General features: G+C 36.6%; 1 protein-coding gene across 1 annotated transcript; it reads left to right on the forward strand.

The window, feature by feature from the left end:
* Window positions 1–961: 961 nt before the first annotated feature.
* Window positions 962–26877, forward strand: cpe (carboxypeptidase E). The gene is made up of 9 exons (XM_061984069.2): window positions 962–1364; window positions 18347–18543; window positions 18633–18800; window positions 20280–20397; window positions 20480–20662; window positions 22903–23042; window positions 23114–23213; window positions 25989–26107; window positions 26173–26877. The coding sequence occupies exons 1-9, from the start codon at window positions 1130–1132 to the stop codon at window positions 26269–26271; spliced, it is 1359 nt and encodes a 452-aa protein (XP_061840053.1). The 5' UTR covers window positions 962–1129; the 3' UTR covers window positions 26272–26877.
* The last annotated feature ends 857 nt before the right edge of the window (window positions 26878–27734 follow it).

Here is a 27734-nt window from a genome sequence, read left to right on the forward strand (position 1 = left end):
ATAGGCTCCAGCGCCCCCGCGACCCCAAAAGGGAATAAGCGGTAGAAAATGGATGGATGGATGATTGATTGATTGAAGTTATGGAAGAAAATGCTAACATGGCACTGCCATATTTATTATTGAAGTCACAAAGTGCATTATTTTTTTTAACATGCCTCAAAACAGCAGCTTGGAATTTGGGACATGCTCTCCCTGAGAGAGCATGAGGAGGTTGAGGTGGGCGGGGTTGGTGGAGGAGGGGGTAAGGGGTAGCGGGGGGTGTATATTGTAGCGTCCCGGAAGAGTTAGTGCTGCAAGGGGTTCTGGGTATTAGTTCTGTTGTGTTTATGTTGTGTTACGGTGCGGATGTTCTCCCGAAATGTGTTTGTCATTCTTGTTTGGTGTGGGTTCACAGTGTGGCGCATATTTGTAACAGTGTTAAAGTTGTTTATACGGCCACCCTCAGTGTGACCTGTATGGCTGTTGACCAAGTATGCTTGCATTCACTTGTGTGTGTGTGAAAAGCCGTAGATATTATGTGATTGGGCCGGCATGCAAAGGCAGTTCTTTTAAGGTTTATTGGCGCTCTGTACTTCTCCCTACGTCCGTGTACACAGCGGCGTTTTAAAAAGTCATAAATTTGACTTTTTGAAACCGATACCGATAATTTTGAAACCGATACCGATAATTTCCGATATTACATTTTAAAGCATTTATCGGCCGATAATATCGGCAGTCCGATATTATCGGACATCTCTAGTTGAAAGTGTTTCTCATAATTCTTCTTCTTTGTACTTTGTAAGCACTATTAATTTGAACCACCTCTTAACCTCTTTTAACCCAGCTCGGTGAAATGACATAATCTCCCACGGCACACCAGATTGAATTTCACGGCACAGTGACATAAGTGTGCTGCGGCACAGTGGTTGAAAAAAACAGTGTTCGAGAGGAAGTTGCTCTTATTTTGAAAGCATCCATCGGAAGTGCGACTCCAGTGAGGCTCTTTACATTGTGCGGTTCCGCAGGTATACGCATCCTCGCTCCGGGGAAAGAGAGGACATTTAATTCGAAGCGAAGAGGCTTTAGGAAGAACTACGAGCACAAACTGTTATATATTTATAAAAATTTTTGTTTTGTTATTGTTGCCGTTATGAAGATGCTCCTTTTTGCCGCCCTGCTCGGGGCGGCGCTGGTCTCCGCGGCCCAGGGCGCCGACGGCGAGATTTCGTTCGAGTACCACCGCTACGACGAGCTGCGGAAGGCGCTGGTGTCCGTGTGGCTGCAGTGTCCCACCATCACGCGCATCTACACCATCGGGGAGAGCTTCGAGGGCCGGGAGATGTTGGTTCTGGAGATGTCGGACAACCCCGGCGCGCACGAACCAGGTCGGTCCAGTTTTTTTTGTTGTTTTACCAAAGTTGTCATTTTGGTGCACCTTGTATCGTGACTTGCACCTTTTTTTTTTTGCGCATAGCACGGGTGGCTGGCATTGGGTGGGATGCTAGAGCACAGGTGCGCTTTCATTTACGCAAAAACCGTGCGTAAAAATGGAGATTGATAGAAATACAATATTTAAGAAGCCAATACATCAGCTTTGCAAAGCCGCCATTTTGCTGGTCGATGACAATCTCTTGCTAGTAATCCACACTGGTGAGTGTATTAAAAGACACGCAGACCTGTGCTATTATTATAATAATGACTCTGCAGTCGCCATTGCTCCTATAATGCAGCTGTAATAATTACCCATAATTAATCACACCGTTAGAGGAACAAGACATATATATATATATATATATATATATATATATATATATATATATATATATATATATATATATATATATATATATATATATATATATTGATTGGCAACACTAAATTGTCCCTAGTGTGTGAATGTGAGTGTGAATGTTGTCTGTCTATCTGTGTTGGCCCTGTGATGAGGTGGCGACTTGTCCAGGGTGTACCCCGCCTTCCGCCCGAATGCAGCTGAGATAGGCTCCAGCGCTCCATATATATATATATATGTATATATATATATATATATATATATATATATATATATATATATATATGTATATATATATTTATTTGTATATGTATATATATGTATCATATATGTGTGTGTATGTATATATATATACTGTATATAATGTATCTATATGTGTATCATATATATGTGTGTATATGTATATATATACTGTATATAATGTATCTATAAATGTATACATATATATGTATATATATATACTGTATATAACATATCTATATGTGTATCATATATATGTGTGTGTATATATATGTACTGTATATAATGTATCTATTATTGTATACATATATATGTATACATATGTATATATATATATATATATTTATATATATACTGTATATAATGTATTTATATGTGTATCATATATGTGTGTGTGTGTGTGTGTATATATATATATATATATATATATATATATACATATATATATGTGTATATATATATATATATATATATATATATGTATATATATATATGTGTATATATATATATATATATATATGTATATATATATATATGTATATATATATATATATATATATATGTATATGTATGTATGTATGTATGTATGTATAGTGTTTAGAGTGTCCGCCCTGAGATCGGTAGGTTGTGCGTTCAAACCCCGGCCGAGTCATACCAAAGACTATAAAAATGGGACCCATTACCTTCCTGCTTGGCACTCAGCATCAAGGGTTGGAATTGGGGGTTAAATCACCAAAAATGATTCCCGGGCACGGCCACCGCTGCTGCTCACTGCTCCCCTCACCTCCCTGGTGGTGATCAAGGGTAATGGATCAAATGCAGAGAATATTTTCGTGTGACTATCATTGGTGCTTTAACTTTAATATATATATATATATATATATATATATATATATATATATATATATATATATATATATGTATATCAGTGGTTCTTAACCTGGGTTCGATCGAACCCTAGGGGTTCGGCAGAGACACACCCGACTCATTGTGTAAATAAAAACTTCTCCCTATTGGCGTATCATGGCTATCCCAAACAATGTTCCCTTCTAATTTTCCATACGCGTGAGCAAACGCAAAAACTCCTTGAGCATTCAGTGGAGCACATGTGAGCGACGTCAGACGTACACATGCACTGTGGCCACACCAGCAGCACACCTGTCCCAAACCTGACTAAATAACAAGCTGAGATAGGCTCCAGCACCCCCCTGCGATGTTTTATTATTATAATCAAATGACAGCAGTAATTTCTATGAGATTATTTTATATTACAAGTGTTTTGGCCTACTTACAATGACAATAACGTGTTTTTCATGAGCTGTGTACTAGTATTGTATGTCTGGGTGGAAAACAAAGAAAAGGAACAGACTTTGCTGTGAAAATGACATGAGAGTGGCACTTGCCAAGGTGAAGCCACGCATATCTGAACTGGTCTCTGAAAGGCAACAGCAGAAGTCACACTGATTTGCAGGTGTGTCATTTGTTGTGAGTTCATGCACTGTGTTGGTTTTGTTCTTTGAACAAGGTGATGTTCATGCACGGCTCATTTTGTGCACCAGTAAAAAAAACCTAACTTTGTCTTGAATTTGAAGACAAAAAAACATTTTCACCCTTCACTAAAGAAGGGTTCAGTGAATGCGCATATGAGACCGGTGGGGTTCGATACCTCCAACAAGGTTAAGAACCACTGATGTATATATATATATATATATATATATAGACAAAATAGACGTTCAGCGAAGTTAATAACCCATATAATTTGTGGCTCTATTATTTTGTAAAACGGACCAAACTCGCCACAAAATTGACTACAAGATTTCTTAGTGTTGTTAAAAGGAAAGGCCATGTAACACAGTGGTGAACATGCCCTTTCCCAACTACTTTGACATGTGTTTCAGCCATGAAATTCTAAGTTAATTATCATTTGCAAAAAAAAAAAAAGTTTATGAGTTTGAACATCAAATATCTTGTCTTTGTAGTGCATTCAATTGAATATGGGTTGAAAAGGATTTGCAAATCATTGTATTCCGTTTATATTTACATCTAACACAATTTCTCAACTCATATGGAAACGGGGTTTGTACTACCACCACCATGCTTGAGGAATTGTGTTCCTGGGATTAAAGGTCTCAACTTTTCTCCTCCAAACATATTGCTGGGTATTGTGGCCAAACAGCTCAATTTTTGTTTAATCTGACATCACATGGACAAAGACAAGACCTTCTGGAGGAAAGTTCTGTGGTCACGACTGTATATATATATAAAACTATTCGAGATTTTAACGATTTAAAAATGCGCAGATGGAGAAAGGTTGGAAAATGAGCCACAGCACATCGGATTTTAACAATAATACTAATCCCCTTCATTTTATTTGATCTGAGAGGTGGCTGAGTAGAGTCAAAAGAAAATGGTATTTTTGACCAGTCATTTTCAAACAGGCTCCAATGACTACGTACAGTGTTTTATTCAAACACATTGTTACTGTTCAAACTAGTGTTGTCCCGATACCAATATTTTGGCACCGGTACCAAAATGTATTTCGATACTTTACGATAATTTCTAAACAAAGGTGACTACAAAAAATGGCATTATTGGCTTTATTTTAACAACAAATCTAGGGTACATTAAACATATGTTTCTTATTGCATTTTTGTCCTTAAATAAAATAGTGAACATTCAAGACAACTTGTCTTTTAGTAGTAAGTAAGCAAACAAAGGCTCCTATTTAGTCTGCTGACATATGCAGTAACATATTGTGCCATTTCCCATTCTATTATTTTGTCAAAATTATTAAGGACAAGTGGTAGAAAATGCATTATTAATCTACTTGTTCATTTACTGTTACTATCTGCTTACTTTCTCTTTTAACATGTTCTATCTACACTTCTGTTAATAAGTAATACATTTAAAAAATTAAAAAAAGACGTTGTGATGCTGCTATGGATGTAATCATAGTACAATCGACGAGATACGCTCCTGTACTTGGTATCATTACAGTGGATGTTAGGTGTTTGTTTACATTTTGACGCCGGTGAGCTACGGTGTGTAGTGAAGCGTGTTTAGCTATTCCTCGTCCTGCAGAGATGATACTTGTAAGAAACTTACTTTATTTGTCGCCATGGAGGCGAGGATTAGTGATTTAGAGGTAGCTAAAACACTGCCGACTGCCGCTAAACTTTAGCCGCTAGCTAGCTTGCCATGTCTTAAAGCACCTCTTCCTGAGGGTATGTCAGTGTTATATCTTCACCTTTATCGTCAATTTTTAGGCCAAAATGCGTCCGTTCTCCCTTTTCTGTCTACACACTGTGTCTGCTTGTAAGTACTCTGTGATTGTGCGCTGCCGAACATGCTTGTCTGCTCGTAAACCAGCAATGACACGACGTGACGACGATAGGGGGGTGGGGGGGTGGAGAACTGGTACTTTTTAGAGGCGGTATAATACCGAATATGATTCATTTGTATCGCGGTACTATACATGGGATAAGCTCAAATTCCCCTGCGACCCTGTAAGGGACAAACAGTAGGAAATAGATGGATAGATAAACAAATATCAACTTAGGACTTTTTTGTATGCAGCCCTCGGTGGAAAAAATTTGGAGACCCCTGGGTTAAAACATGATTCTGAAGTGAGTACTAATACAGTCTAAGTTTTATTTCCTGTGGATGCAAAAGACACTGCTTTGGTGGAATGGTCCTTTAAACATCAGTGGATTATCTTGTGAATGTGAGTGTGAATGTTGTCTGTCTATCTGTGTTGGCCCTGCGATGAGGTGGCGACTTGTCCAGGGTGTACCCCGCCTTTCGCCTGATTGTAGCTGAGATAGGCTCCAGCACCCCCCGCGACCCCAAAAGGGACAAGCGGTAGCAAATGGATGGATGGATGGATGGATTATCTTGTTCAACTTGAATTAGGTCAGCGTTAGCTCCTCAAACATTGTCGTTTATGTCTCCTGGTGCACATAAAGGTGTTATTTTTTTTCCACATCCAGCGTGTTTGTATAGATAAGCCCGTCAGAGCGTGGAGGTCGCACGCAGGCGTGAGTCACAGACGTATTATCGCCGAGGCCTTCATCGCCTTCAGGCGAGTTCCTCCCGCTTCCTTCCCCCCTTTTCTTCCCCCCTCGTCTCCCTCATCTTGCCCTTCCAACGTCTGAGGCACGACTTCAAAAACAGGGGGAAAATGACAGTAACGCGGCCTTCAAGGCTCCCGTGCCACTCGCTCTGCCCTAAGGCGGTGGCGGAAATAGCGGTTGCCGTGGCAACAGATCGGCTTAGTGCGGCTGAGCCGACCGTGGGCTTGCGGTTGGCTCGGTCTCGCGAGGGACCGGCGGCCCTGAGGTGATGCATCTGTTGGTGAGCGGCCATCTGTCAGGGGCTGTTACACTTACGCTACAAGATGGCAGCTTTACGGCTAACGCTACAAATGTTGACTTGTCAAATATTACTCAACACACTGTTTGTGTCCTTCTTGGATTACTTTGGGGAATAGCACCCCAAAACTACAAGGCTCTTGGAAAACATTGGCTTCAACGTTTTTCACCAGAATACAGTAGTGCAGTAGGCCTAAGTATTCATTATAAACAAGGCAGATGTTTTATTTAACAATTTTTTTCAACATTACACACAGTTTGAACAGTAACACTGTCTTTGAATATAGGAAAATAAAACACTAAATAGTGAATCAAAATCTTTGGCGCACCACTAGATGGAGCCCGTGTACCACTAGTGGCACACTTACCGCAGTTTGAGAATCTTGGCTTAATTCAAACACAATCTACTGGTTGATTGTATTTAAAAAAAAAATCATATCCCCTTTGGAACTAATGGAAATATAGTTAATTATCTGTTCCAGGGTCAAACTAGCACCTTTATAAAACCTTCATTAACTGCTCAGACAGTGTTAAGTCACATTTTTTGTGTAAAAAACAAACAAAAAAGAGCAACATGAAAAGACTCATTAACTACCAGTGTCCTCCACTAAAACCTCTGATTTAAACATTGGCACAAACAGCGGTGGCTGTTGGCAACCTCCTGTTTTTGTGTTTAGTTAATTAAGAATTTACAGTCATCAACCGACATAACGTACATTTTTCATCAGCAGAAAAGAGTGTTTTACATTTTCCCCATCATGCATTGTAATAGATATAAATGAGTGTAATTTAGAATTTGTTATGGTTCGTGGATGTTTTTTTTATAGTATCCAAAATGTTCACCGTGTGTGTTATGTGTGACCATGTGTGTTGACTCTTTGCGTTGGTTGCATTTTTTGGGGAGGGCATGACTAGGGAAGGTTGTCTGGATTGGGTCATATAAGTGAATGCTGTGTTACGTTCTCTTCAGTTCACAATTCTGGTCAAGTTGTCCACAAGCTGGTAGCAAAGTTGTAGCATGTTGATTTGAATGAATTGATTTACGTGGACCCCGACTTAAACGAGTTGAAAAACTTATTCGGGTGTTACCATTTAGTGGTCAATTGTACGGAATATGTGCTGTACTGTGCAAACTACTAATAAAAGTTTCAATCAATCAATCAAAAGCAATAACGATGTCAGGTATCTAAAATTAATTAGAAAACACCCTGTGGGCCAGATTCCTTATTAAGCCTCTGACGTTTCGCGAGCCAAATTGAAGACGCCGGCGGCTGGCTGTAGTTTGGACACCTCTGCTCTATAGGATATAAGAGTTACACTTTTTCAATTGAACTACTGAAATACATTTAATATTCAAAGATGTTCCTCCTTTGTTCAGCTCCACTTGTACATACAACTTCTCCCCAAGCGAGCTTTTCTTCCTGTCACTCCCGCGCAAGTAAATTGCCAAGACTTGCTCACAAAAAGAGTCCCAAAGATTGTTAGCGAGCAACAATTGTATGAAGGAAAAAGGAACTATTTTAGTAATTGTGTTGATATTGTTACAGTGTCAATAGCACTCACCATGAATCCACTTTTAAAGATGACAGAAAATATATGTCTTCAGCATCAGCCGATGTCACTCATGGATGATTAATATTCGAATCAATATCTGATCAAAATCTGTCTTTTTTGTGTTTTTGCACTCGGATAAATACTTACTCGCGGCCCACACGGGTCAATCCATTAGGCACGACCTAATGAATTGCCATATGTAAATCTGCCCTGACACAGATATTATCGCTCCCTTTTCATCGACGCTGTCGGAAAACCGTTTTTATGATCATTCAGCGCTAACAATAAGAGCGACGCATGAAGCGGCAGTGATTGTTTTTTCACGCTGTCTCGCATAGTGCAAAACAAGCCCCCGCACCATCACACCCCTCCTGCTCACTCAGGGTTGCCACGGTGACTCCGGACGTCCCCCGGGAAACCCTAATGGCAAGCTGCCGTGTACAAAATGACACCTTGATGTTTGAGTGGAAAGTTAATAATAGCATTAATCTAATAAACACTGATCATCAAAGATTGTCTATTTGACAGGAGCGTTGTTTACGAGTCAGCAGCAAGCAGTGCATAGACACATTTTCCTCAACAAAAATGCACAGGAGAAAGTTCTGCCTTTCCTCAAACATTTTCCTCTAACTGAAGAGCCAACAGTCAAAGATCCTCTATATCTGTGGTTCTTCAATGATATGTTATATAAAGCAGTGTTTTTCAACCACTGTTCCGCGAAGTGCCGTGAGATATTGTCTGGTGGGCCGTGGGAAATTATGAAACTTCACCTAATTGGTCCAAAAAATATTTTTTGCAAATCAATAATTATAATCTGCAAATAATGTGCCGTTGCTTAGTGTCTGGGCTGTGTAAAACTCGGCAGGGTAACCACGTAATACTCCATGTCAGTAGGTGGCAGCAGGTAGTTAATTGCTTTGTAAAAGTCGAAATGTGTCGGGTGAGACAAGGATGGTTTGTTGTGATCCCAATATGCAGACCACGGCGTGCAGGTAAAAGGGTATGTAACGCTCAAACCAAAAATTAACAAAAGGGAAAGGAAAAGGTATGCAAAACGAAAGTAAAACTGAACTGGCTGCAAAGTAAACAGAAACAGAATGCTGGACGACAGCAAAAACTTACGGCGCCCGCAAAGTACATCCGCACAATCAACAATGTCCACACAAAGAAGGGTAGCGACAACTTAAATAGCCTTGCTTGCTAACACAAAGCAGGTGCGGGGAATAGCGCTCAAAGGAAGACATGAAACTGCTACAGGAAATCACCAACAAAACAGGAAGGGCCACCAAAATAACAGCGCAAGACAAGAACTAAAGCACAGGAAAACACCAACAAACTCAAAAATAAGGCACGACGACCTGGTGGAGTATAATTTTTTTTAACGTTTTCTGCTGGTGGTGTGCCTCTGTATTCTTAAATGAAAAAAAACGTGCCTTGCCTCAAAAAAGGTTGAAAAACACTTATATAAAGTATATAAACACAATATTGTACATGATATGTTATATAAAGTATATAGACACAATATAGTGCATATGTTATATAAAGTATATAGACACAATGTAGTACATATGTTATATAAAGTATACAGACACAATATAGTACCTATGTTATATAAAGTATATAGACACAATATAGTACATATGTTATATAAAGTATATAAACACAATATAGTACATATGTTATATAAAGTATATAGACACAATATAGTACATATGTTATATAAAGTATATAGACACAATATAGTACATATGTTATATAAAGTATATAGACACAATACAGTACATATGTTACAAAAAGTATATAGACACAATATAGTACATATGTTATATAAAGTATACAGACACAATATAGTACATATGTTATATAAAGTATATAGACACCATATAGTACATATGTTATATAAAGTATATAAACACAATATAGTACATATGTTATATAAAGTATATAGACACAATATAGTAAGTATGTTACATAAAGTTTATAAACACAATATAGTACGGTACATATGTTATATAAAGTATATAGACACAATATAGTACATATGCTGTATAAAGTATATAAACACAAAATACTCCCTGTCATGCGATATAAAGTATATACACGATGTAGTACACGTTATGTTATACGATAGATGGATGGATGGATGGACAAATCAGTGGTTCTCAAATTTTTCTCACTAAGTACCCCCTCAGAAAACACCTGGCTCTGCAAGTACCACCATAATGACCAACATTAAAATACATTAACGTAGTAGGCCTAAGTATTCATCAAAAACAAGGCATAGGTTTTGCTGAATAAGTATATTTAATATTTTGGCCACTGGAACATTACACGCGGTTTGAACAGTAACACTGTGTTTGAATATAGGAAAATAAAACACTACTTTCATCAAGTGATTCTTTGGTGTACCACAGTTTGAGAACAACTGATCTAGATTAAAGGAGTGCTGCTTTTGCTTCTTTTGCATTTTGTGGCTGTTGTTTTTTTTTTGTGTGTGTGAAAAACCGATCCCGAAAGGAAGTAATGAGAAGAAAGTGGACTCGCATTCAAATTAGTAAAATAAATATCTTTTGCAGGGGTAAACTTCTTTTTACACTTGTATGACTGACTAAAAATTAGAGTTGCACAATAACTATCGGGCAGATATAAGTAACTAAGACATCATACCAATTAATAGAGCTGAAAAATAATTTAGATACATTTAAAATAAATATATTTATATATAAATAAATGCTTTAACGAGGCGAGATTACCCATATTGTGCTGTAGTTGGGTTAGGACAGGGGCCCCTAAACTACAGCCGTACAATCTGGCCCCCGCGGGATGTCCCATGCTAATGTTTGCCTACATTAAAGTTGAATCATGGCAGATGTACTGCCATCTAATGTATAACGTCAATATTGTTGGTCAATGACTAGGTGTGTTACATCATATGTCAACATATTCAATCTATCAATTCAGCCAACCTTTCCCACACATGGTGCGAATAATTAAAAATCCACACAGAAAGTGTTGCGTTTGGACCAGTTGTTCCTCCCAGGGAATTCAAGTTGCTGGCCACTCCCAAGCTCTTTTATGACACTTAAAGCTGAGTAGAAGAACCACCAGAGACAGAATAGGTATTTTGTAATTTATTTCCAAAGCTTTGGAAATAGAATGAGACCAGTCCAGCATAGAACATTCAATCGCGCAGCTAAGATGGTCTGATCTAAAATATGGAAACCTTCTCTTCTATAAAGTGTCTCTCCCTCCCACCCTCGTTGTCTTGTCTCTCTTTCCAGCCCAAACACATGCCCATTGTCCTCCTCAGCTGGACACAGGAACAGATAAGGAAAAGGAGTATCTGTCCTCCTTACATTCCTAAAGTGAAGGTTAGCACACAGTACTTGCAGACAATTAAAAGATAACAAATAAAGAACACTAGCTGTTTTTGTACTATGACTATGGTTTAAAAGAAGTAACACACAAATATGGATATATCTAATTATCTGCCTCCGTCAAAAGTTAACACGTGGTACACAACAAACAACCTGTCACTGAACTAGTTGACATGATGAAAAATGTCTAAGCGCCATACACGGTTTGAAATTACACCCATTTAAATCTACTGTGATGCATGATGGGTAAAATGCAAAACACTCTCTCGCCACACTTTGACATGATTGACACATTTTAGTTGTGTTTGTGATTTCTGGTTGATTTTAAAACTTCAGGGAGGTCGTCAGGGACGTAAACAAGCTAGGAGTGGTTCACATACTGTACTGTTAATATTTCATGTTTTATCGTTTGTACTTCATATTGTAGTGATGGGGAGTATTAATGTGTTGTTGTTTCTGTCTGCTAGTTTTAATTAACGCTTTGACAAACTGTTTACAACTGCATTTACGTATTTATTACACAGATACAAATATATAGCCTTTGTTGGTTTGGTTTGGAGACGTGTGGGTTAGCAGGTTTTCTCCAGAGGAAGACATTTCGGGTGCTATTTGCACCTCGTGTTCTGCAAACACTCCAGCAGGCAGGCAAAAAAAACCATCATACTTCATCACATCAAACCTTATCAGCCACCTGAAATACCAGATGTTTTAAAGGCCTATGAAACATCGCCTGGTAAAGAAGCTGTCCCAAAGAAAGGTGTGCACATACTACACTTCGATTTACATCAAAAAATGTATAAATAAGTTATCGGTCTTGAGAAGCAGACGGTTATTGGCTTGAAATAAAATAATCTTTACTAAAATGCTAATTGCCTATACATTTAATACAAGTTTTGATATGGTGAGTTTGACCCTGGAACAGATTATTTTTTAGAGATGTCCGATAATGGCTTTTTTGCTGGTATCCGATATTCCGATATTGTCCAACTCTTAATTACCGATTCCAATATCAACCGATACCGATACATACAGTCGTGGAATTAACATATTATTATGCCTAATTTTGTTCTGATGCCCCGCTGGATGCATTAAACAATGTAACAAGGTTTTCCAAAATAAATCAACTCAAGTTATGGAAAAAAATGACAACATGGCACTGCCATATTTATTATTGAAGTCACAAAGGGCATTTTTTTTTACATGCCTCAAAACAGCAGCTTGGAATTTGGGAGGAGGTTGAGGTGGGCGGGGTTGGAGGGGGCGGGGTTGAGCTGGGTGCGGTGGTAGGGGGTAGCGGGGGGTGTATATTGTAGCGTCCTGGAAGAGTTAGTGCTGCAAGGGGTTCTGGATATTTGTTCTGTTGGGTTTATGTTGTGTTACAGTGCGGATGTTCTCCCGAAATGTGTTTGTCATTCTTGTTTGGTGTGGGTTCACAGTGTGGCGCATATTTGTAACAGTGTTAAAGTTGTTCATACGGCCACCCTCAGTGTGACCTGTATGGCTGTTGACCAAGTATGCATGCATTCACTTGTGTGTGTGAAAAGCCGTAGATATTATGTGATTGGGCAGGCACGCAAAGGAAGTGCCTTTAAGGTTTATTGGCGCTCTGTACTTCTCCCTACACAGCAGCATTTTAAAAAGTCATTTTACTTTTTGAAATCGATACCGATAATTTTGAAACTGATACCGATAATTTCCGATATTACATTTTAAAGAATTTATCGGCCGATAATATCGGACATTCCTAATTATTTTTATTTCCATCATAACTTATGGGGAAAATAGTGTTTAAAAATAAGGACTTGTGCTGCTTCTGCATGGAAAAATTAAACATCTTAATGTGCAGGCAGGAAACCAACCATACAGCCTAAATGTGTGTGTGTGAGAGAGAAGTGTGTGTGTGTGTGTATGTGTATGCGTTGTGTGTGTGTGTGTGTGTGTGTGTGTGTGTGTGTGTGTGTGTGTGTGTGTGTGTGTGTGTGTGTGTGTGTGTGTGTGTGTGTGTGTGTGTGTGTCTTGGTCAGCTTTCCTGGGCCTCCAAAGTCTGTAAAAAGCATTGGAGCGGCCCATCTCGCGACAGAAGGAGTTCATTGTGGCTTTGCAATCATTAGAAGCTGCTCACTTTTAAGGGGGAGCCAAATGGAAGGGTTTAAAAATAACCAGACCGCCAGATGTGCCCACTCCAGAAGCCGCCAGGATGGAGTTAATTAGTTGCAGTTACAGCCAGTAATACACTACACGTTAGGTACAACAACAACATCCAGTGCAGACACTGTGCTTTTCCAAAGATAATAATATTGAATATTTATTATTTGAATACTATCAGGCTTATGTAATCTGAATGTTTAAAATGTTTTTGCTGCTATCAGCAAAAAAAAGTATCAGATTATAATGCAGTAAAAGCGTGTTTACTTGTGCAAAGCTGGACAGCCAGTTAACATCTAAATGTCCTCCAATACGCACACACAGTTGGTATCTTCTTGTATTTTAGTCAAGTCATTTACAAAAGGTAAACATGGTAAGCTATAGTATGAGTTAGTTGCTACACAACAGCTAAGTACACAATAGCACACAAGCTAGACATAAAAAGTGTCATAATACATAATAATATGACACATAATAAGTGTCATAATACATAATAATAAGACACATAATAAGTGTCCTAATAAGTGTCATAATACATAATAATATGACACACAATGAGTGTCATAATAAGTGTCATATTACATAATAATATAACACATAATAAGTGTCCATAATTGAACAATATTGTGGTCTAAAAGAGCACATTTGTCAATTTAAACAAGTATCAAATAATTATAGCTGCTTATTACTTACACAAACAAAGTCTACAAAGGAAGAAGTGTATTAGAAAGTATCCAGTAACAAACGTGTCCGCATCATTCAACTTGGTCACATTAGGGAATAATAAGTGTCATAATAAATGATAATAGGACACATAATAAGTGTCATAATACATAATAATATGACACAGATTAAGTGTCCTAATAAGTGTCATAATACATAATACATATAATAATATGACACATAATAAGTGTCATAATACATAATATGACACATAATAAGTGCCATAATAAATGTCATAATACATAATAATATGACACATAATAAGTGTCATAATATGTGTCATATTACATAATAATATGACACATAATAAGTGTCCATAATTGAACAATATTGCGGTCTAAAAGAGAACATTTGTCAATTGAAACAAGTATCAAATAATTATAGCTGCTTATTACTTACACAAACAAAGTCTACAAAGGAAGAAGTGTATTAGAAAGTATCCAGTAACAAACGTGTCCGCATCATTCAACTTGGTCACATTAGGGAATAATAAGTGTCATAATACATAATAATAGGACACATAATAAGTGTCATAATACATAATAATATGACACAGATTAAGTGTCCTAATAAGTGTCATAATACATAATACATATAATAATATGACTCATAATAAGTGTCATAATAAGTGTCATAATACATAATAATATGACACATAATAAGTGTCATAATATGTGTCATATTACATAATATTATGACACATAATAAGTGTCCATAATTGAACAATATTGCTTTCTAAAAGAGCACGTTTGTCAATTAAACAAGTATCAAATAATTATAGCTGCTTATTACTTACACAAACAAAGTCTCCAAAGGAAAAAGTGTACTAGAAAGTATCCAGTAACAAACATGTCCGCATCATTCAACTTGGTCACGTTAGGGAATTATTGTGACTACTTGGCCAATTACCTCTTCACTTCAATTTAAAGACAACATAAGTCCATTCCAGACAGTTAACATTTAAATAGGTTAGTGTTTTTCATACCTACTGTTGTTCTCCGTTTGACTAATTTCACTTGATCAAACATTTTCCAACGTTCCAGACTACAAAATAATAAAAGGATGTACAACGATTCCTGCTGATATCGTATTGGATTAGTATCGTTATCGGCCAATACTCCAATGTCGGTTTTGTGTTGGAAGTGAAAAAGTTGTTTTTCTCGAGACTGCCAGCAGGAAAATGTTTTTCTCGGATGTAAGAATTGTGTTTGTAAACAGGCGTATGTCATTTGTAGTTTTCTTACCTGACGATCAGCACTACTCTGTTCTTGTCACATCACGGACAGATGTTTACCCAACACAACGCAGTTTGACACCGGTATGTATCTAATTATATCCAATTCTTTACGGAGGCTCGTGGAGAAGAACGCAGATTTAACCCGAGAACTTCAGATTTGTGGAGTATTTAGTTGAAAAAAAACATAGTTTTTAATGAGAAGGGTAGGTTCTCTTTTTAAAAAAAAAAATGCTAATATTGTACAGTATGAAAGAGCTCTCAGGATCTATGGCCACAATGTTATGTTACATGTCGCTCACAGAAGTTCTTGACTGATTCACAGCGTTAGGCAATGGAGTCCAGTCTGGTTTTGGACTTGTCGCTCAATTAGCCACAGCGTCACTCAATAAACCTCGCAGCGTCTCTCTCCCTTGTTGTCCAAATGAAGTTGTGAATCTGGACTGTGACCGTCAATCCCGTTTAACCTTTTAGACGGATGAGTCAGTGGCCGCTCGAGTGGTCAACACTCAGCGTGTGATGGAAGAAACCGTCCTCTTAGCCACGGGTGTTAGTCACTGAGTGTCGCACGATGAAGAATAAACGCATGCGGAGGCCATTTTGGTAATTTTTCATTTTCAAAACCAATACAATATATACTGTAGACTTTTTATTTTTTATTTTTAGGGCTACATTTGGTACCGAGGACTTAAAAGGGTCTGAGTCAGAAAACTGTTGAAAATAAGTCATATATTAATATTTTCAATCTTTAGAATAACTTTCGAACTCTACGTCTGTATGAATTATGATTATTTTTTTCTCTTTTATGCCCTTTTTGTCAAAGAAATCGTTTTTTAGATTTTTTTATGGGGAATTGTTTTTTAAACTGGAATATTTGATGTGAATAAATTGGAGCGTTAAATAGGTCAAACTCATGACAACATTGATTTTGATTAATTGATATTTTTGAGCAATGACAGTTTTTAGAAAAAAAAAAATCAGACTATAATGATTGGAAAGGTTTTCACTCATAAAACTGTAAAAAAAATACCTTATTCATAAAAAAAAATTAAAAAAAGTTTTACTTTTAACGCTTAAATCTCTAGATCAACTTCAGATCTATCCATTGATATCAAAAAATTTTTTTTGTAAAAACAAAACAAAACATACAAGCCATTTTTATGGCAAAAACACAAAATATGGAACATTTAATGTGATCTTTAAATACAGTAGGCCAATGATTCATAGCAACATTGATTTAGATCCATCCATCCATTCATCTTCTTCCGCTTATCCAAGGTCGGGTCGCGGGGGCAGCAGCCTAAGCAGAGAAGTCCAGACTTTCCTCTCCCCAGCCACTTCGTCCAGCTCTTCCCGGGGGATCCCGAAGCGTTCACAGTCCAGCCGGTAGACATAGTCTTCCCAACGTGTCCTGGGTCTTCCCCGTGGCCTCCTACTGGTCGGATGTGCCCTAAACACCTCCCTAGGGAGGCGTTCGGGTGGCATCCTGACCAGATGCCCGAACCACCTCATCTGGCTCATTCATTATTTTATTTTGATCAATGGCAACTTAATAAAATGCACTAAAAGTCCTGGAGATCCAAATGGACGTGTTAAAAAAATGTCATATGAAGAACACCTAAACACCTAAAATCTACTTCAGATCTATTTGTCAATTATAAGTTATTATATATATATGTTTATATATTTTTCAACAACATTCGGAAGGTTTTTTTTGGTCCTTTCTGGCAACAAAAATTTTAGTTTTTTTATATGGCAAACACACAAAATATGCAATATTTTCCCCATAAAAATATTGAACACTGACTGAAGCATTTGAGTTATTTAATTTAATTACATTTATTTTTTAGCACTTTCAACAATACCGCGATATTAATGATATCAGTGATATGACACTTTCATACCGTTACATCCCAGCCTCTCATAGACAAGTCACCGGTACACTGCAAAAAGTCAGTGTTGAAAAACAAGAAAGAAAAAAAACATAAATTAGGGGTATTTCATTTGAACTAAGCAAAATTATCTGCCAATAGAACAAGAAAATTAGGCTTGTCAAGACTTTCCAAAACAAGTAAAATTAGCTAACCTCAATGAACCCAAAATACCTTAAAATAAGTATATTCTCACTAATAAAAAGTGCACTTTTCTTGATAGGAAAAAAAAAAGAGACCTTTTTTGCTCAATATGTTGAAAAATATTCTTAAATTAAGTAAATGCTAGTGCCATTATCTTGACATAATGATATGCGCTCGGCATCATGATTTTTTTTTTTCATTCTTGAAGTAAGAAATTATTACTTTAAAAAAGTACTTTTATACATGTGAGTGTTGATGACACAGCTTTGCAACAGTTGATATTCTAGTTTCAAGCATGTTTTACTCAATATAGGTCATAAAATCTCAGCAACAAGCTGTAATATCTTACTAAGATAATTTAGGACCAAAACCCTTAAAACAAGTAAAACACTCTAACATAAAATCTGCTTAGTGTGAATAATTATCTTATCAGACAGAAAATAAGCAAATATCACCCTTATTAGAGATATTTAATCTTACTTAGATTTCAGTTTTTGCAGTGTAGTCGCCAGAGTCGGCAGGTGTGTGGTCTATAAAAGCAATTAACCACCAGGGTCTAATTTCTGCTGTGGCTGTAGGCAACCTCCCTCCCGATGTTGTTTTTTTTCCCATCCCCTCCACAAGATGGCAGAAGCTACATTTGAAGTGTCATGAGTGTTCAGCACCCATGCACTTTGTCCAGCTTTTTCAAATGTTGTTTACAATCGCTCCGTATGCTGACTCAGCAGTTTGCTCCTTTTACAACATTGGTTGTGTTGCTGTTGTGTTGTGCAATATAACAAAGAAGGCTTTCTTCCCATGCACTCCAAATTAATGAGCCTCTCTCCATAAGCTAATACAGAGAGTGTCCGTGTGTGCAGGTGAGCCGGAGTTTAAGTACATCGCCAACATGCACGGCAACGAGGCGGTGGGCAGAGAGCTGCTCATCTACCTGGCCCAGTACCTGTGCAACCAGTACCAGCAGGGCAACGAGACCATCGTGGACCTCGTACACAACACGCGCATCCACATCATGCCCTCCATGAACCCCGACGGCTTTGAGAAAGCCGCCTCGCAGGTGACCTCGGCAATGTTATTAGCGACCCTGGCGGTGCGTTCGAGAGCGTGTGCGCTCACTTCGGTGCTCTGGTTCTGTTGTCTCCTCAGTCCGGGGAGATCAAGGACTGGTTTGTGGGCCGCACCAACGCCCAGGGCGTGGACCTGAACCGCAATTTCCCTGATCTGGACAGGATTATCTACGTGAACGAGCGAGAGGGAGGCGCCAACAACCACCTGCTGCAAAACATGAAGAAGTCTGTGGATGAAAACACCAAGGTAGCAAATGTAGTAGTAGTAGTAGTAGTAGTAGTAGTAGTAGCTGCATACTTTACTTTGACCTATTTTTTCTTTATTACTTGTAGCACAACAGAAAGAAGAAAAATAAGCTTTAATGCATTTAAAATGACGTAAAAAGTGATGTAGTATGCAGTTATAGTTATAGTCAAGACTGCCACATGCTTCAAAACCATGTGATCTTCAACCAGCCAATCAAAAAAGGAAAGTAATAATAAGGCAAAGGTGGTAATACAATAAAATAAAACAAAGGACATGGTGGTTTATTTATTTATTATTATTAATGTTATTATTAACTTGTTTTAAATGTATTATATTTATTTGGAAATATTTTATTTTGTGAAAAAAAATAAAAAAAATAAACATAAATAAAAATAGTTGTGGTCTATTGTAATATTTCAAATAAAAATGAACTTTTGTTCGTATTTACCTGAAAAAGCTTGCTTTTTATAATGCTTCTACTCGTTTATTCAAGTGATTTTTTTAACGCAACCATCTGGACTAAACATCCTAGTAGTTTATTGCAATTTTTAAAAATAATAATAATTTCAAATTGTATTCATATTTACGCCAAGAAGCTTGCTTTTTTTTTTAATGCTTTCATAAATTGTTTTTAGTATTTTTTTAATGCAACCATGTGGACTAAATAGTTTGAAAATTAAGGAAAAGATAGTTGTGGTTTTTGGCAATTTTTCCAATAATAATCAATTAATGTTTTATATTTATCCAAAGAAGCTTGCTTTTTGAATGCTTTATTTTTTTATTCTGGTGATTTTTAATGCAACCGTGTGGACTAAATATTCTGAAAGTAAAAAAAATAAAAATAAATCCTAGTAGTTTATTGCAATAAATTAAAAAAAAAAATCTATTTAAATTATATTCATTTTTACGCCAAGAAGCTTGCTTTTTTAATGCCTTTATTTTTTTCTTCTAGTCATTTTTAATGCAACCGTGTGGGCTAAATACTGTAGTTTGAAAATGTAAAAAAGATAGTAGTGAATTATTGCAATTTGTCCAATAATAATCAATTAAAGTTTTAATCATATGTACCCAAAGAAGCTTGCTTTTTTTAATGCTTTTTTTTTTTTTTTATTCTAGTCAATTTTAATGCAACCATGTGGACTAAATAGTTTGAAAATTAAAAAAAGATAGAAGTGTTTTTTTTGCAATTTTTCCAATAATAATCAAATAAGGTTTTATTCATATTTACCTAAAGAAGCTTGCTTTTTTAATGCAACCGTGTGGACTAAATATTTTGAAAGTACAAAAAAATTAGTAGTGGTTTATTACAATTTTTCAAATTATAGTTATTTAAAACTTTATTTATATTTACCTGACGAAGCTTGTTTTTTGTTTTTTGTTCCAGTGATTTTTTTTAATGCAACAATGTAAATGTTTATTTTACTGCCGTTGCTTTATGTTTGATATCAAATCAAAGTTTAATTGTGTGTGTTTTTACAGCTGGCCCCAGAGACCAAGGCAGTGATCCACTGGATCATGGATATTCCCTTCGTCCTCTCTGCCAACCTGCATGGTGGCGATGTGGTGGCCAACTACCCATATGATGAGACCCGCACTGGTACATACAAAAAAACAACACACACATTTGCATACCACAACAGAATAAATACACAAGTTTTGCTCATTTGTTCATCCTGTAGGCTCCGCCCACGAGTACAGCGCCAGCCCTGACGATGAAATGTTCAAGTCCCTGGCGAAGGCCTACTCCGTTTACAACCCCGTCATGTCCGACCCTCAGCGAGCGCCCTGCCGCAAGAACGACGACGACTCCAGCTTTAAGGACGGCATCACCAACGGGGGGGCCTGGTACAGCGTGCCAGGGGGTAAGAAATAACATATAGTGTACATAAAGTACATACGTAAAGAAACATGTCACCAGCCTTGCGAACAGCACGAACACGAGGTGCATTCACGGACAACGGGTCGTTTTATTTTTCCAAGCAAAGATTTGTGAGCCACTTAAGACCCACCAGTTGAAATCTTTACGTTAACAAATGGTTCATTAGTCAGTGACAATATTAATATAACAATAATGATGATATTATAATAATATTGACAATAATAACTAAACATAATAACAAAATAATATTGTTGCTCTTCTAAGAAAAGCATGTCCCTCCAAATTTTATTTTCTAATGAATAATAATAATAATAGTAATAATATTAATAACAATAATGATAATAATATAGTGTTGCTCTACTAAGAAAAGCCTGCCCCTCCAAGTGTTTTTTCTAATTAATAATAATAATAATAGTAATATTAATAATATTAATAATAATAATATAACATTGTTGCTCTTCTATGAAAAGCATGTCCCTCCAAATGTTTTTTTCTGATTAATAATAATAATAATTGTAATATTAATAATAATAATATAACATTGTTGCTCTTCTACGAAAAGCATGTCCCTCCAAATGTTTTTTTCTGATTCATAATAATAATAATTGTAATATTAACAATATTAATAATAATAATATAACATTGTTGCTCTTCTACGAAAAGCATGTCCCTCCAAATGTTTTTTCTAATTAATAATAATAGTAATAATATTAATAACAATAATGATAATAATATAATGTTGCTCTTCTAAGAAAAGCCTGCCCCTAAAAATGTTTTTTTCTAATTAATAATAATAATAATAATAATAATAATAGTAGTAATATTAATAATAATAATAATATAACATTGTTGCTCTTCTACGAAAAGCATGTGCCTCCAAATGTTTTTTTCTAATTAATAATAATACTAATAATATTAATAACAATAATGATAATAATATAATGTTGCTCTACTAAGAAAAGCCTGCCCCTAAAATTTTTTTTTTCTAATTAATAATAATAATAATAGTAATATTAATAATAATAATAATATAACATTGTTGGTCTTCTACGAAAAGCATGTCCCTCCAAATGTTTTTTTCTGATTAATAATAATAATTGTAATATTTATAATATTAATAATAATAATATAACATTGTTGCTCTTCTACAAAAAGCATGTCCCTCCAAATGTTTTTTTTCTAATGAATAATAATAGTAATAATATTAATAAAAATGATGATAATAATATAATGTTGCTCTACGAAGAAAAGCCTGCCCCCTACAAATGTTTTTTTCTAATTAATAATAATAATAGTAATATTAATAATAATAATAATAATATAATATTGTTGCTCTTCTACAAAAAGCATGTGCCTCCAAATGTTTTTTTTTCTAATTAATAACAATAATAATAATAATAATAGTAATAATAATATTAATAATAATAATAATTTAACATTGTTGCTCTTCTAAGAAAAGTATGTCCCTCCAAATGTTTTTTTATAATGAATAATAATGCCAGCAACCCCCGCGACCACAAAAGGGACAAGCAGTAGAAAATGGATTGATATTAATAACAATAATGCTAATATTATAGTGTTGCTCTACTAGGAAAAGCCTGCCCCTCCAAATGTTTTTTCTAATTAATAATAATAATAATAATAGTAATTATAATAATATTAATATAACATTGTTGCTCTCCTACGAAAAGCATGTCCCTCCAAAGTTTTTTTTCTTCTAATTAATAATAAAAACATTATTTAAATATTTTGCTCTTCTAAAAAAAATCTAATTCATAAAATAATATTGTTGCTCTCCTAAAAATGTCCATGTCCCTCAAAACAGTAAAAAAAAAAAAACATATGTATTTTTATGGGATTAAAAAAATTAGGTGTTACAGTATATACTTTTTATTAATTCAAAATGATTGCTATTATTACTATACATAATGTTATTTGTCAATATTAATTTTAGAAATGCGTGTATCTCAACTGTGTTTTTTTTTATTGTATGTTAAAAAAAGACTCAAAGTCTGAAGATACATTTTTCTTTACACTAAAATAAAATAGTAAAAAATATACAAACAATCTGATTATTATTTTCATATTTTAGTATAAACCAAAAAAAACCATGTGTTAGCGTTTTTACCGTCTTCATTAGCAGGTGTTAAAAAATGCTGGTGCTGTGTTTGCACAGTAAAGCACGCCTCACAACTAATTAGTGTCATCAATGTTGTTGTGCAGGAATGCAGGACTTCAACTATCTCAGCAGCAACTGCTTCGAGGTCACGCTGGAGCTCAGCTGTGATAAATTCCCCAGCGAGGACTCGCTCAAGAGCTACTGGGAGCAGAACCGCAACTCGCTGGTCAACTACATCGAGCAGGTCAACCATCTTGCTGGGAATATGAATATTGGATGTGTTAACGCTAACGATACATTTGTGTGTGTGTGTAGGTTCATCGCGGGGTTAAGGGCTTCGTGCGAGACCTGCAGGGCAACGCCATCACCAACGCCACCATTTCCGTGGAGGGCATTGATCATGACATCACCACAGGTGTCTGCCAATTAAAACTGTCCATATATTGTACTGTTTACAGTAGAGGTGTCCGATAATGGCTTTTTTGTCCAACTCTTATTTACCGATTCCGATATCAACCGATACCGATATATACAGTCGTTGAATTAACACATTATTATGCCTAATTTTGTTGTGATGCCCCGCTGGATGCATTAAACAATGTAACAAGGTTTTCCAAAATATATCAACTCAAGTTATGGAAAAAAATGCCAACATGGCACTGCCATATTTATTATTGAAGTCACAAAGTGCATTCTTTTTTTTTAACATGCCTCAAAATAGCAGCTTGGAATATTTGTAACAGTGTTAAAGTTGTTTATACGGCCACCCTCAGTGTGACCTGTATGGCTGTTGACCAAGTATGCTGGCATTCACTTGTGTGTGTGAAAAGCCGTAGATATTATGTGATTGGGCCGGCTCGCAAAGGCAGTGCCTTTAAGATTTATTGGCGCTCTGTACTTCTCCCTACGTCTGTGTACCACTCCGTACAGCAGCGTTTTAAAAAGTCATAAATTTTACTTTTTAAAACCGATACCGATAATTTCCGATATCACATTTTAAAGCATTTATTATCGGACATCTCTGGTTTACAGTCATTCAATACAGGAAGATATCAGACGCTAAACCAATAATACGTTGAAACTGTCAATTCACAAATGTAGCGTATGTTTTGGGAGTGTTCCGATACAACCTTTTCACTACCGACACGATACTGATATTGGAGCCTTGAATATTGGCCAATACCGATCCGATATCAACAGGAATCATAGTGCGTACTTTTAATATGTTGTGGTGTGGAATGGTACAAAAGCTATTTGTTATTACTCGCCTGTAATGTACTTATGCTGTCTGTAAGTCAAGGTGGGGTGGTAAGTGTTTGTCGGGGACACAAAAATTCATGATGTTAAGCTCGTAGTGTGAAGGATGCGGACACGTTTGTTACTGGATACTTTCTAATACGCTTCTGCTTGGGAAACTTTGTATGTGTAAGTAATATGCAACTATAATGATTTGGCACTTGTTTTTATTGACAAATGTGCTGCAATATTGTTCAATTAAGAACACTTATACATGTCTCGCTTGTGTGCAATTGTGTGCTGAGCTGTTGTGTATAGAGATTTCCGATAACATCGGACTGCCGATATTATCGGCCGATAAATGCTTTAAAATGTGATATCGGAAATTATCGGTATCAGTTTCAAAAAGTAAAATGTATGACTTTTTAAAACGCCGCTGTGTACACGGACGTAGGGAGAAGTGCAGAGCGTCAATAAACCTTAAAGGCACTGCCTTTGCGTGCCGGCCCAATCACATAAAATCTACGGCTTTTCACACACACAAGTGAATGCAATCCATACTTGGTCAACAGCCATACAGATCACACTGAGGGTGGCCATATAAACAACTTTAACACTGTTACAAATATGCGGCACACTGTGAACCCACACCAAACAAGAATGACAAACACATTTCGGGAGAACATCCACACCGTAACACAACATAAACACAACAGAACAAATACCCAGAACCCTTGCAGCACTAACTCTTCCGGGACGCTACAATATACACCCCCCAAACCCGCCCACCTCAACCTCCTCATGCTCTCTCAGGGAGAGTATGTCCAAAATTCCAAGCTGCTGTTTTGAGGCATGTTAAAAAAAAATAATGCAATTTGTGACTTCAATAATAAATATGGCAGTGCCATGTTGGCATTTTTTTCCATAACTTGAGTTGATTTATTTTGGAAAACCTTGTTACATTGTTAATGCATCCAACGGGGCATAACAACAAAATTAGGCATAATAATGTGTTAATTCCACGACTGTATATAACGGTATCAGTTGATATCGGAATCGGTAATTAAGAGTTGGACAATATCGGAATATCTGATATCGGCAAAAAAGCCATTATCGGACATCTCTAGTTGTGTAGCTGCTGGCTCCTAGTAGGTTCTAGCCTACCATGTTGACATTTTTTTAAATGACTTGACGAAAATACAAGAAAAGACCAACCTTGTGGGCCCATTGGAGGACATTTAGGTTCTAACTCAAGAGATTTTATATGCAAGCGGATACAATCTGATACTTGATCCGATGTCGGACCGATATCAATAAAGTTTCGGACACCACTAATATATTTACAACTTAAAACTGGACATCCATCCCATCCATTTTCTACCGCTTATTCCCTTTGGGATCGCGGGGGGCGCTGGAGCCTATCTCAGCTACAATCGGGCGGAAGGCGGGGTACACCCTGGACAAGTCGCCACCTCATCGCAGTAAAACTGGACAGTGTGATTTTATTTTATTTTGTTTATTTTATTTTATTTATTATTCTATTTGTATCTAACTCCCTTTTTCCCAACCCTGCATGTTTTGCTGCTATTGGCTATTACGGTCTTGCATACAACGCATTTTGACCACAACCTATAGGGGGCGCCTCAAATGTCATTTAAAATCATGGGGAAACAGCCATGCATAAAGTTGGTGTTTGTCTCCATCTTGTGGACACAATTGGTATTGTTACACAATACAGCAGATATTCTCATGTAACAGCATCTATTTGAAAAAGGTATTATTGAGAATGGCCTAATACCACTCTTTCATATCGGCCGATACAAATACCAATCCGACACCGATACCACTCTTGTTTTTTCTTGTACTTTTCCTAATATAGACATGAAAAGATAAAAAACATGTTCAAACAACGCAACAAATATTGCGTAATAACACAATTCTCTCATGTTTGCAGCCAAAGATGGCGACTACTGGCGCCTGCTGTCTCCAGGAAACTACAAAGTGTCCGCCTCCGCTCCGGGATACCTGACCGTCACCAAGAAAGTGGCCGTTCCTCACAGCCCCGCCTCCCGCGTAAGTAACCCGGCGTCCAAACGGGAAGACACGTGAGGATGACACCACCATTGTGTGTCGCTCAGGTTGACTTTGAGCTGGAGTCTCTGGTGGAGAGGAAGGAGGAGGAGAGGGAGGAGCTGATGGACTGGTGGAAGATGATGTCGGAGACGCTCAACTTCTAAACACGTCCGTGTCTTTCCTTTCTCTGGCATCCCTCGCTCCTGTCCTTTTTTCTTGTTTTGTTAGTCGAGGCGACCACCGATACCCCGCAGACTGACCCACACCAGGAAGTAGTTGATTTTTTCGCCCTTCGTGTCGATTACTGTGGTATTTTCTTGTTTTGTCGTGACTCGTAACCATGGCAACCGCCCGTATAACCGATGAGAGGCTCCCCGGTGTTGTTCCACACATGCACACAATAGAGAAAATAACACAAAAAGGTTTAAAAAAAAAAAACGCACTCTCAATAATGCTGTGAGCACAGAATGACTTATTAAAACTATATTCAACTATTTATCAACGTAAACATAGCAAGAAATGTGTTTTTTGTAACACCTAAAACATTCCTTTGTAAGTTTACTACACACACACACACCCTTTAAGGAACTGTGAAACTTTTTTTTTTTTTTACTTTGTGTGCTTTCCATGAATCTGATTATTATAACGATTTGTGTGTGCGTCATAACCGCAGAGAGAAGAATAACTGAATGTATAACTGTTCAAAACATGTACTTATAAAAGAATGGAACTGATTAAAAACAATTAAAGTCCCTCTTTATGTTGTCAAACTGTGTGTGGTACACTTTGTTGTTGTTGGTTTTTTTTTAATATCAAACAATTGTTTCGTTGAAATGACATAATGCCTTCTACTAATAATCATGCCGATTGCAATGCTATTTAAGAAGGAAGAAAGCTCGAGAAGGTCTGAAATTAAAATAAAACGCACAAATAGATTTAATTACATTTGTTAAATATACCTTTATATTGAAAATATATATATAAAATAACATGAATTATAGTATATTAAATATCAACAATAATATAAAAGCATGTATTTAATGTCATAGTGTTGAAATAGTGAAAATTGTTTAATATACATATTGTCATGTCTGTGTGATCATGTTTTGTTTTAGTCATGTTCGGTTTTGTTTTTGGACTTTTTGTGCACTTTTGTTTGTTTTGTCACCATAGCAACCATTAGTTTTCACCTGTCACGTCACGCACCTGTTTCACGTTTTGAGTCACGCACCTGTTTTCACTAATCATGTCTGTAGTATTTAAGTTCATTGTTTTCAGTTTGTCTTTCTGGCGACATCCCGCATTTATGCTCTGCACACTATTTATCCTCAAGCCCTGTTCACAGTCCCATGCCACAGTAAGTGTTTTGTACCGTGTTCTTAGTTAATTGCCTTTGTGCTATAGTCTTTTTGTTTCATTAGCCAAGTTTTTTGTACTTCCGCCCTTGTGCGCGCCTTTTGTTTGCTTCCTTTTTTTGTAGTTTGTTAGTGTTTTAAATAAATATGCATTTACCTTCACGCCATGACCAGTCCAACTTTGCTTGCATCTCGGGAAAACAAACACACCATAGTCCACGTCCTGACACATATGTTATATTTTCATGACTATTTACATTGTAGCTTGTCAT

The sequence above is a fragment of the Nerophis lumbriciformis genome, linkage group LG25, assembly GCF_033978685.3.
Source record: "Nerophis lumbriciformis linkage group LG25, RoL_Nlum_v2.1, whole genome shotgun sequence".
NCBI classification, from domain to species: Eukaryota; Metazoa; Chordata; class Actinopteri; order Syngnathiformes; family Syngnathidae; genus Nerophis; species Nerophis lumbriciformis.

Bases quoted from the DNA above. Each gene is read 5' to 3' on its own strand.
- cpe (XM_061984069.2), top strand. From the start codon at position 1,130: ATGAAGATGCTCCTTTTTGCCGCCCTGCTCGGGGCGGCGCTGGTCTCC. The intron at 18,801-20,279 runs GTAGCAAATGTA...GTGTTTTTACAG, and splicing joins CTGTGGATGAAAACACCAAG to CTGGCCCCAGAGACCAAGGC. The intron at 23,214-25,988 runs GTGTCTGCCAAT...TCATGTTTGCAG, and splicing joins TGATCATGACATCACCACAG to CCAAAGATGGCGACTACTGG.